The sequence below is a fragment of the Zalophus californianus genome, chromosome 9 (assembly GCF_009762305.2).
Source record: "Zalophus californianus isolate mZalCal1 chromosome 9, mZalCal1.pri.v2, whole genome shotgun sequence".
In the NCBI taxonomy this organism is placed as follows: domain Eukaryota; kingdom Metazoa; phylum Chordata; class Mammalia; order Carnivora; family Otariidae; genus Zalophus; species Zalophus californianus.
The window spans coordinates 10,233,477-10,248,871 of record NC_045603.1 but is presented as its reverse complement, the minus strand read 5'-3'; the positions used below and the strand labels follow the sequence as shown (position 1 = coordinate 10,248,871).

General features: G+C 55.0%; 1 protein-coding gene across 6 annotated transcripts in view; it reads right to left on the bottom strand.

Annotated features, from left to right (window-relative positions):
• Positions 1 to 15,395, bottom strand: part of PLA2G6 (phospholipase A2 group VI) — a 60,271-nt gene that overhangs the window by 14,517 nt on the left and 30,359 nt on the right. For 5 of the 6 annotated variants that reach the window (XM_027593818.1, XM_027593817.2, XM_027593816.1 and 2 more), the window contains 7 exons: positions 14,597 to 14,784; positions 12,064 to 12,160; positions 10,764 to 10,946; positions 6,857 to 6,965; positions 5,187 to 5,348; positions 3,230 to 3,308; positions 648 to 811 (listed from right to left, as the gene is read on the bottom strand). In XM_027593818.1, the coding sequence (XP_027449619.1) occupies positions 648 to 811; positions 3,230 to 3,308; positions 5,187 to 5,348; positions 6,857 to 6,965; positions 10,764 to 10,946; positions 12,064 to 12,160; positions 14,597 to 14,784 (982 nt within the window). The remainder of the gene's footprint in view (positions 1 to 647; positions 812 to 3,229; positions 3,309 to 5,186; positions 5,349 to 6,856; positions 6,966 to 10,763; positions 10,947 to 12,063; positions 12,161 to 14,596; positions 14,785 to 15,395) is intronic. The other variant, XM_027593820.1, reaches the window with a different exon arrangement.

The following is a 15,395-nucleotide window of genomic DNA, read 5'->3' as shown; positions in this document are numbered from 1 at the left end:
GCACATTGCTTGAGTGGAGACAAGAACTTCCTAGAGGCCTGCCTGGTAAGCAAGGCACCTCTGTCACCTCTGCGAAGCTGTGATGCGTGGGTGCCCTGTGGCCTTGGGACGTGCTGGGCTGGGTGTCTAAGGAATTGTCCTAGCCCCAGCAACCCCATGGCTGGGCTCTGTGACTTTGGGGCACTTCTCTACCCCACGGCCTTAATTTCCCTGTGGGTAAACAGCGCATGCTGCCTGAGGCTCTGGCTTTCTGTGACTCCGTGGCTCCTCCTTCCTGAGACCACCCACTGCATCCACCCTCAGAATGGCTTTCCCTATTTCCAGCCCTTCTGAGGCCTGGCGGGGCCTGCCTCACAAGGCTGTGGGGGAGAGTGGTAGAGGCGACTGATGTAAAAATGCTTCGTACACGGAAAGGCTCATCGTGTCCCCCACGGACGGCAGGGCACCCAGCCCCAGCCCACCCCCCAACCCTTCTCTTTCCAGCCTCGCACCCCAATGCCCTTAGCTGCCCCCACGAAGGGCTTCCAGGCCCTCCCCCCGCCCCAACGACCCTCTCTGCAAAGCTCTTAAAAGAAACTGAGTGCAATTGGAGGGCAGATCCCAACCCCACCCTGCCCTGCCCCCACCACCCAGGGGCCTGCCCTCACTGTGCAGAATGGCCAGGGCCAGGATGCCCCCCGTGCTGGTCCCCGCCACCCAGTCAAAGAGATCCTTGGTGGCGACGCCTGAGGCCTTCTCGATGGCGATGAGGAGCTGGATGATGACGAGGCCCTTCACGCCCCCTCCGTCCAGGCAGAGCAGGTGGTCGTGGCTGTGGTGGGGACAGCAGTGGGAGAGAAGAGGCTCCCGTTACAGCCCAGCCCTTTACGTGGGCCTGCGGCCCTGAGCACCTGTGAGTGTGTAAAGGTAAGGCCCAGTGGAGCTTGCGTGCTACTGGGGCTTCTTTTGGTGGTGGGGGGGCAGGAGCACAGTCAGTAAAGGAATAAACAGAGTATTTCAGGAGGGGAAAAGTGCAATCAGCAGTAAGGGAAGGGGCCAGGTGCCACCTCAGTGGACAGCTGGGTCTGCCTCTCCCACTCGGTTTTGGGTGGGTCTGGATCCGCAGGCCCAGGCCTGCCCTGAAGCAGGTGCCTCAGAAAAGTCTCTTTGAATTAGACAAGGCTGGGGGGAAGGGCTGGTATCCTGCAGCCGGCCAGGAAGGGTGGGGGAGAGGGTGAAGACCCTCCTCCCAGGTGGGAGCAGCAGGGGAGGAGGGGGACAGGGAGGAAGGATCGTCTGTGTGCCAGGAGCTGTGAGGTGCTTTTCCCAGCGTGAATTCGCATAAATGTCCCAAACCCCTTGGAGGCAGACACTCCCTGCTAGGAATGAAGCTTGGAGGTTAGGTGACCACTGAGTCACAAGATTGGGAATTGATGCGGCGGGATGGACCAGGGCCTGCTGACTCCTGAGTCACCTGCTCTGCCACATGCCCTGACACGTCTCACGGCCCGGCCATGCCAGGCTCCCTGCCCTGGGGAAGGCTCTCACAGTCTGTGCTCAGGCCCGGAAGCTACCTTCTGGTCTCCTCATCCTTCCATGTCAGCATAAATGTCACTGCTGAGAGAAGCCTGCTGTGATGCCATCAGCCCCCTCCAGCCCAGCCTGTTCCTCCTCCACCCACTTCCTTGGTGTAGAGCACCTCTAGCTCCCATAAGCAAGTGTCTTGGTTCCCTTGGTCACCGTCTTTCTCCCGCACAGGATGGGATGGAAGCTCCCTGAGGGCAGAGACCGGCTCTGCCCTGTGCAGAGCTGTGTATCCAGTGCACTCAGGAGGTGTCGGTAGACAGCTGGTAAATGGAGGCCTGGGCGGCCCACCTCTCGGGTCCCCTGTCTTCCTGGACAAGCTGCCCAGCCCTGCAGCAAGGCCAGAGGGTGGCAGGGGAGGCTGGGCTGTCACCGGAGGCCCGCAGGGCCCCTGACCAGGGAAGCCGGAGCGGACATGCGAGGGACCTTTCTAAGGATGCGGGGCTTACAACGGAGACATCAACCCAGACGGAGCAAGGTGGAGCAATGTGGCTCACAGGCCTGTGTGGGTAGGTCCCCACAGGGGTGCCCTAACTCTCGCCTCAGTCCTGCCTGCAGGGAGGGTACTCCGGCTGGGGTGAGTTACCCTGATTCTGCTTGGAGAATCTGCCTCCTCTCCTCTTACTGGCCGGGACAGGTCGGTCCTCCCTCTGGTACCTTCCTCACCCCTGCGCAGGTGTGTGCGTGTGCATGCGTGTACGCAAACGGGAGGCGCAGTGGCGGGAACCACCAGTATGCGGATGGGGCAGAGGTACCTCCAGGGTGCACATCACAGGGCGGCCTTGGAAACGAGTGGACCTACTAAATGGGAGCCAACCCTTCAGGCAAGGAGAGGTAGAGCCACCTGTTGCTACCATGTGGCCCTAGGAGCAGGGGCTGTGTCTGCTGACTCAACGGCATTCTGTGCGCCCAGAGAGCCTGCAACAGCAGGAAGGGCATGAGCTCTGAAGACCCAGGCTCGAGCCTCTGCTCTGATGCTCACTGTGTGACCTTGAGCAGGTCACTTCACCTCTCAGGGACTTAGGTCTTGCACGTGCAGAACAAGGGTCTAATCCCTCCCCAGGCAGGCTGTTAGGAGCATGGGACAGTAAGAGCCAGAGAACAAGAAAGCAGCTCTATTATAGAAGGGAGAAGAGAGAGAGCACAGTTGATTCCCGGCACATTTGCGCTGGGAACTTGCCTTGCTTGGCAGACATTCTTTCTGAGCCCCAGAGACTGTCCTCAAGGACCAAGGCTTCTTCTGCTCTTTGTGCCCATCACCCAGGCCTGCCTCCGAGGATGGGCCTGGGTGTACAGCAGGTGCTTGGGAAGCCAGCCCACCCACTAGCTCTGTGGGGGGAAGCAGGCCAAGGGGTAGGGTAGAGCCAGGGGAAGCAGGCTCAGCATCACAGAGGGGCTCTGGGTGATCCTCCCCAAGAAACCAGGACAAGGTCAGGAGGGAAGGGAGAGGACTGCAGCCCCCTCCATCGTGTGACCCCTGAGCCCGCATGGCCACTGAAGAAAGAGCAGACCCAGGCTCTCTGAAGAGCCAGTCCCTTCTCTGCGAACTACAGAGGACGCAAACTACCTCACAGGGCCCTGGTGTGGACCAGCTGAAAGCCCCGAGCCTGCTGGAGGGCACCAAGCAGAGCCTCGTACAGGCGGCCTCCCTCCTTCCTCCACTTACGTCCGCTTCTCGTCCCTCACGGAGCTCAGGATGAAGGCCGGCTTCCGGGACCGGGAGATGTGCACGATGTCCTGCAGCTCTGCAAGGCACAGGGTGGGGTGGGCCGGGGCCATGCGAGTGCCAGGTTCCCACCATACCACGGGCCCTGAGAACAACTCTGGGGCTGTACCCTCCCCTGACTGACCCTAGCAGAAGCACCTGCCTCCGGCCGCCAGCAATGGCTCTGAGGCCCAGGACACAGCTGAGCAAGAGGGGTGAACTGGGCTAGAATTCAGAGGGGAGCCCACCTCTCTGGGAAGTGCGCCCATCCCACCCAGAGAGCTCCCAGACTCTCCTCGATGCCTTCCTCCCAAAGCCCCAAAGCCCCAAAGCCCCAAAGCCCAAGCACCCTGGCCATGCCCTGTGCTTTTCAGTTCCCACAGCGTTTTCTCATGCATCGGGCAAGTGGAGCTGCTGACATCCATCATCACCAGAATCCTTATTCCCGATTTCCAGATGAAGCTCAAAGAGAGTCAGGGACTGACTCGTCCAAGGCCATTTAGCCAAAAGGGCTGAGGTTTTGGCTAAATGGACATTCCTTGAGGTTTAAGTCCATGAGTGAAGGGAGATAACCAACCACTCTCCAGAGGCTGCTCAGCCTGATCCCAGGTCTGGAAACTTCCTCAGCGGCCTCTCAGATCAGCCGCACCCACCACTCCCTCCACGTTCTGCTCTGCGCCCCAACCTCCCACCCCTGCCACCACCCGATGGACTGGCTGCCCTCCCACCTGGCCTGGCACTGCCATGTCATCCAGCTTCCGACGGGCCCTCCCCACCACTGTGCAGAGTCTAGAAGCAGCAAAGCAGGAATGCAGGCTGCAAGGCAGGGTGCCTCCCTCTCACCAGGGCATGTGGCCAGAGGGTGGGCGAGATAAGCGGGAGACTGGCCAGGAGAGGCAGTGGACCGAGTGCCAGGGAGAGGGTGGTAAGGCCAGGTGCGTGTGTCTGGCCTGCAGCTGGGAAAAAGAGGGCACTAGGGCTACAGCTAACTCAGGGCTCGGCAGGCTCTGCAGCCCCTCGAGGCCCAGGGCATTACCCATCTGACGCCGCGCCCCAGGCCCACCATCCAGCCTGGCTTGGGTGACGGCCTGCCTGTAAAATTGAGAGATAAAGATGGGGGGGGGTGGGCAGGGCCTGGGGGGGAATGGGCAGGGGAGGAGAGGGGCAGAGCCAGAAGGACTAACTGGCTGCGGGCTCTGCCTTCCCTGACTCCAGGCTAGGCTGGGCTATCCTGGCTAGGTGCTAGTGTTTGCTTCCACGGCAAGGGAGTAAGAAAAAAAAAAAAAAGCCGGTTTGCCAAGGATTGGTTTCTGACTGCCCTGTTCAGAGGACCCTACTCTCAAACAATCTCAGGCCCACAGAAGGCCCAGAGAACGGACACGATCTCCTGGGGGGCCATCTCCACGGGCACCAAGGACACACAGAGGCAGGTTGCCGGCCATGTTCAAAGGCCTGTAGGTCACCAAAGGGGCCAGCAGGGGACACACAGGCCCCAGGCCTGGCAGATTCTGCAGCGTGGCAGAAACACTCCTCGTTGCCGCCAGAGGGCCAGGGGCTCTGGACCCCAAGAGCACTCCACACTGCCCACCCTGAGCTCCCAGGGCACAAGAGGAGGCCATGGAAGCACACCCCTAATGGGTGCCCTGGGGATGCCCAGACCTGAGACTGTGTCCAAGGCATTCTCTCAGGAGACATGGACTGTGCGCCATTAGCCAGGGACCCCTGCCCCCCCCACCCAGGCCTCTGGGCTCTATGGGTCACTGGCTGCCTCCAGAGGCTGACAAATCCTGCCCCATCCTTCCTTGTTCCCTTCAACAGCTTCTACCCTGGATCCCATTTTCTTCGGATCAGGACTGCTCTGATCCCAGCACCTGGGGACCAGCTGGAGAGAAGGGAGCGTGGCAGGGGGGAGGCCTACCTAGGTTGTTTAAGCTGATCGGTGGGGGCTGAGATCTTTCCAGGGAGAAGGAGTGATGTGTCGTAGTGGAGCACTGCTCCGAGGGGGCCCCTTGGGTGAGTGGGAGGTGGTAGTCGGCCCCTACGGTTCTCAGCAGGGTTAAAAGCGTCCTCCTGGTGACAACTAGTCATGGTTTAGGGAGGGGGGAAATTGTACAGGATCACAAATGATGTCAACATGCAAGTGAGAGGCCCCTCCTTTCCACACGGCCCCCTCTCTCATCTATCAGGTGGCCTGGGTATGTGGGGGAACCGGACCCCCCAGAGGCCCAACCCTACCCTGACGGGGCGTGCTGACTCTAATCTGTTACAGACAAATAGCTTCCTGGGGCCTGGCAAGGCATGGAGGTCAACCACAGAATATGGAAGAAGGTTGAGGTTGCCCAGTCCGCGTATTTGGGGACCCCTCTTTCCCTTCACTTCCAGTCAAGAAAACAGGACTTCTTGGGGCATCTGGGTGGCTCCGTGGGTGAAGCATCTTCCTTTGGCTCAGGTCATGATCCCAGGGTCCTGGGATGGAGCCCCGTGCTGGGCTCCCTGCTCAGCAGGGAGTCTGCTTCTCCCTCTCCCTCTGCCCCTCCCCCTGGCTCCTACTCCCTCTCTCTCTCTCAAATAAATAAAATCTTTAAAAAAACCAAACAAACCCCAAGATTGGGCTTAATTATATCTACTATAAATTATTTTAAAAATCTAATTTAAGGGATGCCTGGGTGGCTCAGTTGGTTAAACGTCTGCCTTCAGCTCCGGTCATGATCCCAGGGTTCTGGGATGGAGCCCCACATCAGGCTCCCTGCTCAGCAGGGAGGCTGCCTCTCCCTCTGCCTGCCGCTCCCCCTGCTTGTGCTCTCTCTCTCAAATACATCTTTAAAAAAAAATAAAATTAAAAAAAAAATCTAACTTAAAAAGAAAGAAAACAGGACTCTCGCCTCCACATTCAGCAGTTCTCAAAACCGCTGAATGGAGGGTCCCTTCCAGAGCTCAAAAGGGACCAAGCAGCCTGGGGGCATTTCCCCTCCTCTAGCAGAGATGCCGCAAGAAGTAGCGCACACATGCGCGCTTGCACACTAATAGCTACACACCCACAGCAACCTCCCCAGCTCCCCAAAACCCCCTGAAGGGGACCCAGGCTTCTGCTGAGGATGATCTGCTTTTTCCAGTCCTGATGCCAAGGCTCCCCAAGTGAACATGCAGTGCATGCTGCAAGCCTGTGTACACAGGGCATGCACATATACTTGTGGAGGGCGGTGCATGCATCAACCCACGGTTGTTCCTGCAAGTGGTCCCATCGGTGAATTCCTCAGGAATGAGCAACTGGCTAATGCTACTGCATATCCCACCCACCTCCCCAGGAGTCCAGGCACCCTGAAGAACGATGGGGGCCGCACAGAAGAGGACACTGGTTTGGCAAGCCCCTTGATAGGTTCGGACCATCTACCAGTGATGGCCCTTGTTCTTGGGCACAGAAAGCTTCCCCTCTCAGGATCCCAGGTGCTTCCTGGAAACCCCATGCAGGGAGCACGGGGGGTGGGTATGGACAGGATGCTGGTGCCTGATGGCTGGGACCACCCTCCTCCCCAGTGCATGCACCTACCCACCCCTGCTCAACTCTAGTCCAGAGTGCAGGGCACTTACGTTTGCTGATCTTGGAAGCTATGAACGCAGGAGTCTCCCCAAAGTCATTTGGGGTGTCCACCTCTGCCCCAAACACAATGAGGGCCTTGATCATCTCCACATTGTCTTTCTGTTGGGGATGGATTAAGGGGAAAATGCAATAGCTCAGGGAAAGGAAGAGAAAAGGGACGCCAGCCTCATTCACTTTGCCCATCAACTTGGTGGGCCTCTCATGGGCATGGGAGAAGATGCTGGAACCCTTCAGAACCCCCACCCACCTAATAACCCAGGCAGAAGCTGGAAGTGACTCACCCCAGTCCCCAGCCCCACCAGCAACTTCTCGAAGGAAGTAATGCATCTATGATCGCTGCCCCAGGAGCCATGGGGACACTGAGGCGTCAGCTGCTGATCACTTTCAGAAACAGCAGCAAGGGTGAGCAGGGAAAGGGAAGGCTGTCCTGCCCATCATGTCTAGGGTGTCTTTCATGAGGGCTAACTGAGCACACGTCCTCCCTGATGGCAGCCTGCAAGTGCAGCTTCCCTGCACGGAGCACTGTGCATTCAACATTTGGAGGCTGGGCAGCAGGGGCGGGGGACATGGTTTCCCAGAACAAACCAATAAACTGGCTGCCTGGAGACCAGAGCTCTGGTCTTATCACCCCCCTCTTCCTGGGGCCTAATTTCTTTGCCTAGAGAATGAAGAGATGCATCTAGAATGCAGTTTTCCAAACGGCGGTTCATGTACATTAGGATTTATATGGACACAGCTAAGTATGCATGCTTGAATCATGAGCTACGCATTTCTGCTTTGGTTACCTTTCTTTTGCGTCACTGGTTTACCGCTTTCGGTAGTGATCGAACACTTCCTTCGAAATAAATTTAAATAAGTTCAAAAGTAAACCAGTTCAAGAAATGATTAAGTTCATAATTGTAAACGTGGCTCATGAATGTGCCAAAAACCGTGAGGCTGATCCGCAAGTACCTGCGGTATAGAAAATAAGGGACATCGGCAGTTCTCAAAGTACAATCTGTGGCTCCCTGTGAACGTGTGATACCCTCTAGAGGGTTCATGAGGGTTCACCGTTTTCATAGGTGCGCCTGGCTGGCTCAGTTGGAAGAGCGTGCAGCTCTTGATCTCAGAGTCTTGAGTTTGAGCCCCACGTTGGGCAGTAGAGATTACTAAAAACAGATAAATACACTTAAAAAAAAAAACCCTCCTCTCATAAAAAAATCAAGATGTTTGCTTTTTGTGTTGTATTGACTTTTGCACCAATCGTGTAAAAACAGTGATGGATAAAGCTGCCCGGGCCTCAGCAAAACAGTGGCATCAAACTAATACTCGCTGTGGCTTTCCTCTCTGCTGCTCATTCACAGTAAGGAATCAACTAATTAATTAAAAAGCCAGTTTCCCTCAAGAATGTCCTTCATGAATCAGTATGAATTTTATTAAATTTTGACACTGTTTACTCCGCGTCATAAGATGGAGAGAAATTGGGATGCCTCAGTGGCTCAGTTGGTTAAGTGTCTGCCTTTGGCTCAGGTCATGATCCCAGGATCCTGGGATCGAGCCCCGAGTCGGGCTCCCTGCTCAGTGGGGAGTCTGCTTCTCCCTCTGCCTGCCGCTCCCCCTGCTTGTGCTCGCTCTCTCTTTCCGACAAACAAAATCTTAAAAAAAAAAAAAAGATGGAGAGAAAGCATAGGGATTTCTGTGGCATACTAAAGCACAACCATTATCTTGAGGAAAAGCATGGATGCAGTTGTTTGAGTTGTGGGCAGAACCATGCTTTTTTTCTTGGAACGCCATTTTTACTTGAGATCATGACTGATGAACTACAATGGGTCAACCTTGGGTATTCAGAAGACGTTCTCAAAAATGAATGCAGTGAGCCTGGCACTTCAAGAAAAACACCTGACAATATTTTGTGCCAATGATAAGATTCAAGCTTGCAAACAAAAATGGGAATTCCAGAACACTTTTATATGCCATGACGGGCTGACATCTTCCCCCAAACTGAAAGACTCTTCTGATGAGATCGGTGGGGATATTTACAAATGTGGGGTTTTGATACCATATAATGAAATGGTTCAACATTTCTATGCATGCACAGTGAACCAATATTTTCCAAGGATGACCTGAAATCATGCATGGGTAAAAGATCCATGTGGAGTGCAAGAGATATCAATGCAATAAAGTGTTTAATGCAACAAAGTGTGAAAAGTTCATGGAGATGGTTGCAGGGCCTGCTAGGAATTGACTTGTCAGAAACAACCCCTTGTCCAGTTTAGGTGCAACATTGAAGAATATTCATGATTCTCTGAAAAGGCGCAACTGTGTATCTTTTCCAACAACGTATCTATGTGATGCCAGATTTTCTTCAAACCCTCCAATATATATTCAACAACATATTGCAACAGAATAAATGTAGCGGAAGACAGGAGAATCAATATGTCTTCCCTGAGGCCAGGCATTAAAAAAGATACACAAAAATGTAAAATGATGCCAATTCTTATTGACTATTTTTTGTTTTGGAAAATAAAGTTGTTTTTCATAAAAATGTTACTTATTGGGGCACCTGGGCGGCTGGGTCAGTTAAGCGTCTGCCTTCAGCTCAGGTCATGATCCCACCAGGGTCCTGGGATTGAGCCCTGCATCGGGCTCCCTGATTTGTGGGGAGTCTGCTTCTCCCTCTCCCTCTGACCCGCGTCCCTGCTCGTTCTCTCTCTCTCTCTCTCTCTCTCTCTCTGTCTCAAATAAATAAATAAATAATAATCTTAAAAAAAACAAAAACAAAACTCATTCTCCAAAAAAAAATGTTACTTATTGAGGTTAGACTGTGGTTGGTGAATTGTTATTTTTAAATGAATTAATACTTCGAAAATTTCTTATTTTTAATCTCCAATCTAGTAAATATAGATAAAACCCAAATAAATGGAAAATCTTTGGGATCTTCAATAACTATTTTTTAAAGAGTATAAAGGGACCACATAGACCCAAACTTTTGAGAACGGATGAGCTAGATAATTCTAAGAGCTCCTTCCGTGCTGAAAATGGCCATGGTTTTATTTAGTTTCCACCTCCCAGGCAACAGTGTCTCCACCACGGTTCTGGCCTTTAGTATAAAACAGGATGTCTTTGAGTGTGTCCTCAACCTACATCTTTTAGAGTCCCAGATGCCTCTCCAATGCCATCCCTTGGAGATCTGCTGAACATACTTATGTATACATGCTATTGCTACGGAATACAGAACACATACACACACATCGGTGATGAATAACATCCCTTCCCCTGCATTTAATATGTTCATACTCTAGTTGTCTATCCACACTGGAGGGGCTTTAAGGGCAGGAACTATGCTCTAAAATAAACCCAAAACCGTGGCCAACACCTACTGTGAGCCACCAAGATGTATAAGCAGACCCTGCCTTCGAGGAGTTTGGAGTCCCACCCAGGAGGGAGGAACAATATGCAGATGAGTATTTCCCTGAATAATGCAACGGTGGGGGGGGGTGCTGACATCTCAGGGATGCTCCAGCGGTTACCAACGGTCCGTCACTCACTCCTCTCGACAGCTCTGCCTGGTGGGTGCCGACACCCCCGGTTTCCAGATAAGGAAATCAAGGCCGACAGAGGTGACTTGCCCAAGGCCACGGCGGGTCAGGTCAGTTGGGGCTGTACTGCCCCTCTCACCCCATGCCCTTGTCAAATGGGGAGCACAAGAGGGAGAGGGACTGCAGCGCAGAGGAAGGAGGTGGTATTTGGGGCTGAAGGGGACATGGAAGGTTCCTGAGGGAGAAGGCAGGGTCTAAGCTGAGGTAAGATTCTCAGGAGCGGGCGGGGGGTGGGGAGAAAGAGGGCACTGCAGGAGGGGAGTGAGGGGCAGGTGCCCCACCCCCCACGGGCTCTGCCGGATGCGGACGGTGGGCTCACCGACATGGCCAGGTGCAGCGGGGTGTTGCCATGCTCCCCGCGGGCATCAGCGTTGGCCCCATAGGTCAGCAACACCATGACACAGTCGAAGCGGTTGCGCATCACGGCCACGTGCAGGGCCGTGTACCCTGTGCAGCTGGTGCTGTTCACGTCGCAGCCCCGTTTCAGCAGCATGCGGGCCATCTGCGGGAGACAGGGTCCTCGCCAGAGTGGGTGGGGACACCCGGCTGCCGCCACCTCCTCCCTGAGAATCCCTCAGGAATTGAGCTTCTGGAAAGCTCCAGCCACAAGAACTCAGGTGGCAGGCCCCAGTTCTGGGGGTGGCCCTAGACCTTGGCCCAGGCTATCAGCACCCCAGAAGTAGAGGACAAAAGGCTGAAGATATACTGACTGATTTAAGGGGCTTCTGGGTTCTTCCCTGGAGTTAACAGGACCCCATGCATCTCTGCAAACTCCCAGAACTGCTCCACTCCCTGCGACCTTCCCTGGGAACCTGCAAAGGTCTGACCCCTCCCTGACCTGGGCAACACACACCCCTATTCCCGGCAGCCCCGGGGAGCCTGGCCTTTGGAGCTCACCAGTCCTGTGCCCAAAGCTCAACCCCACTTCATCCCAGTCCTCTGAGCTTGGGTGGGTCACCGTACCCCCTGCACCCAGTTTTCTCTTCTGTGAGAGAAGGGCCTTCTTCACAGAGTGGTGACAATGAACGACAAAACATACATGAAAGGACCTGACTTGGTGTCTAGCCACTGGCAGGGAGAAGGTGCCCGGCAGAGGTTGGCAATCTCCTCCCTTCTGGCCCATCACGTTTAAGAACAGGCCACAGTCTCTGGGGCACCCAGTGCACTGCTGAGCTCTGCTTCCTAGCAGTGAGACACCAGAGGCCTCCATCCTCCCCGGGGCGGGGGGGGGGGGGGGGGGGGGGGGCGGAGCTTGGCTTAGGGAAGGCCTCCCGGAAAGCCGCCCAGCCAGAGCATCACACCACCTTCTGCTTGACAAGTTACAAAGACTTTTCTCACACATTACCTTGCTGACTTCACACCTCCGAAAGCAGCCTGTAGGACGCCCCATTCATACACAAAGAAACCACAGAGGGGCCTTGTCACTGTGCCAGTGAGCAACAGAACAACACCGGGATGTCATCTATGGCATCTCCCCCTGCAGGACCACTAAGAGATCAACCCCCACGACGCCATCCCCGGAGTCATCTTAGGAACCGCCTTCCTGCAGGCAGCTGAGGAAGAGGGGGCTCTGGGACTCTGCCCCCTGCCCACCCACCACTCACCCTCAGGCTGCCTACCTCAGCGGTCTTGGCCCAGTGGAGGGGGCTGGCTCCGTAGCGAGGGTCTTTGCTGTGGATCTGGTTGCTGTCCATGCTTATGATCATTTCAGCACACCTAGGGAGAAAGGAGCCATCGGGCAGTATAGAAGGCCGTGGGGGTGGAGGGAGGTGGCCTGGGGCTGGAAAAGGCCATGACTTGGGGCTTCATCTCCTGGTGAAGGAGAGTTTCTGCAAATTTCTGATGGTTTTGCAACAGAACCAACCAGCATGTATGCTATGGTATGTCAAGGGTATCCGGGGCCCCCACAGGCCTAGCTCAAGCCCCCACCCCCAGGAAGTCTTCCCTGATTCAGCAATGATCACTCTCACTGGTGCTGGCCTTAGAGTCAGGCAGGCCTGGGTAACCAGCTTCCTCCCTGGTGATCTCTGGCAAGTGGCTGAACCCATCCCCAACACGGGCATCGTCCTCACTGGACTGGTGGGGATTAAAGGAGAGGAGGGATCGAGCCCCGCATCGGGCTCCCTGCTCAGTGGGAAGTCTGCTTCTCCCTCTTCCTCTGCTGCTCCCCCTGCTTCTGTGTGCACCCTCCCTCTCTCTCTCTGTCAAATAAATAAATGAAATCTTAAAAAAAGGGGGGGGGGGAAGGGAATTCTGATATACACTACAACACTAATAAACCTTGAAACATTTTGCAAAGTGAAAGTCAAGTCCCAGGCCCAAACCGGGCTCTATAAAGGTCAGCTGAGTTGACATAAATAGCAAAGGGGCTCCCAAATTGGAGCTGGGATGAGACCTCTCTGTAACCCTAACGCTTGAGATTTTCTAGAGTATAGCCGTGTTGGTTACCACATGGTGGCAGAGGGATGTCCCCATTGGGGCCCTGGGAAGATGCGGCCATGTGGGGCTGCGTAGGGCATGCCCACAGTGTGAGGCCACTCGCATCATCTTCCGTGCATGATCCCTTGTGATATGTACCAGCCCCATGGGGGGAGGCCCGGCGGGGGCAGAGGGGAATGTGGCTAGAGGTGTCTAAGGAACGAGCGAGCCAGGCAATACCAGGCCCCTGGACAGGAAAGCTTGGGGTGGCCGGAGCTGAGCCAGAACAGGGCTGCCATGCCACCTCTTGGGGATAAAAAAGCATCAGCCATCACTTGTGCCCATTTGGGTTGCAACCTGCAATCAGGGAACAATGACTACTGGGGATGAGGGTGTTGGTACTGTCTCCAACCATTTGGTCAAGTCTTCCTGAACATTCTAGTCCATCTTCGCTGTGCTGCAGAGGATCACGGAAAGGTAGGCTGGCCCAAGCTTGGACTAGACCTTTGAGGGCATAGCCATGGCAGCGGGGCCGGCAAGGTGGGCGCAGACTCCAGAAGACTCCAGAAAAAGGGAAAACCTGCGGGAGGGCAAGGCTTGCCCCCCACGCATGTGCCGCCCTCTGTGCGCTTCCCCTGCCTGTCCAGCACACAGCCTAGAAGGACCCAGTGACTTCTGTGTCTCCTGTCCGGGTCCGTCTCTTTAAGGCCAGCACTTAGCACAGCGCCCAGACAGAGGGACCAACTGACCCCTTCATTCCGTCAGTCAGTCATTCTAGATACCGTTCCCACTGGGCATGTTTTGAGATATTCATCTCTCTCTCTCTCTCTCTCTCTTAAGATTTATTTATTTTAGCAAGAGAGAGCGTGCATAAGCAGGAGGGGCAGGGAGGAGAGAGAGAGAATCTGAAGCCAACTCCACACTGCACACAGAGCCCGACACAGGGCTCAATCTCATCACCCTGAGAACATGACCCAAGCTGAAACCAAGAGTTGGATGCCCAACCGACTGCACCACCCAGGCACCCTTTCATCTCTTTAATCACACACCCCCCCGCCCTATACACACACATACACGCACACACTTCACATGGAGAATTTTCCTGAGACCAGGGTTTCCCAGGTCTGGGGAGAAGGGAAGAAATGCGAGAGTGGTCCAGATCTCCCCAAGGCATGGGCCTGGTACCTGCGTCCCAGCAGCACCACCAGCTTGGAAGGATGGACACATCTAGGCAGAAGGGGCTCTGGGCCACCTCGCCAAGCATTCCTGGGCTTCAAGCCAGGAATCTGCGAAGCCACAGAGCAGCGCTGTAGCCATGAAGGGGTTCAGATCAGGCTGGTGGACGTAGACGGAAGAGGACCCATCCTCTAGCACCCAGCCCTCCTTGGGGCTGCATGTGACTCTGGCACAGGAGGACCACCTGGGGGAGGTGGAAAGGGGGGACCCCGGGGAAGACTTGTTCTTCTCTAGTCTGGTAGAGGGAGGTTCCTGGCCAGAAATTAAGGTGCATTACAGAAAACATTTTAAAATTCTACTCTTTGCACAGCTAACTTTCTGGACTGAGATTCACATCCACTACACATTCATCAAGTACCTTGTTTGGGCCAGGCCAGTCCTTGGCACAAGTATCGGAAACGCATCTAATGAGCCTGTGGAGGCCAGTGCTCACCTGGGCGTGAGAAGAGCTGTGGGAGCCAGAGGCCCAGCCAGCCAGGCGCGGGAGTGAGGTCTTACCCCTTATGGGAGAACTTCATGGCCGTGTGGATGGGGTAGCCAGCGGACCCCATGATGTTGCACCGAGCATTGCAAAGGAGCAGCACGCGGACCATCTCCTGCTTCCCCATCTGGCAGGCCAGGTGCAGTGGAGTCTGTCCCTGGTTGTTCACCTGGTTCAGGCCAGCTGATGCGTTCTTCCCTAGGAGCTGACAGCGGGACACTGGGGTGGGCTGGGGCCGGACAAACACAAGCCCCCGCATGACCGTCCCTGACACCCTCCGTGCCAGCCTCCTGCACCCACTTGAAGGGAAGGGAAGTCTGACTCTGTGAGAACACGGTAGGGACATTAAGGGAAGCAACAGAGAAAGGAGGTTTGCAGGAAAACAGGATGCCGACTATGCCAGGGTTGGCTGGGGTCTGGTCTGGCACAGCTTGGCTCATATGAAAAACTTCCCAACCAAGAAACCTGAATAGAGGTTGTTGGTTCGGATGGGCACTGGGGGTCTGGGTGGGAGCGATTCCTGCTTTTCATTGTGTACTTTCATCGTATTTTCGTCTCTCCTGCTTGAATTTCTTTTTTTTTTTTTTTTAAGATTTTATCTATTTACTTGACAGAGAGAGACACAGTGAAAGAGGGAACACAAGAAGGGGGAGTGGGAGAGGGAGAAGCAGGCTCTCTGCTGCGCAAGGGGCCCGATGTGGGGCTCAATCCCAGGACCCTGGGCTCATGACCTGAGCCGAAGGCAGATGCTTAATGACTGAGCCACCCAGGCACCCCTCCTGCTTGAATTTCTTTTTGCTAGGTTCACATATTATT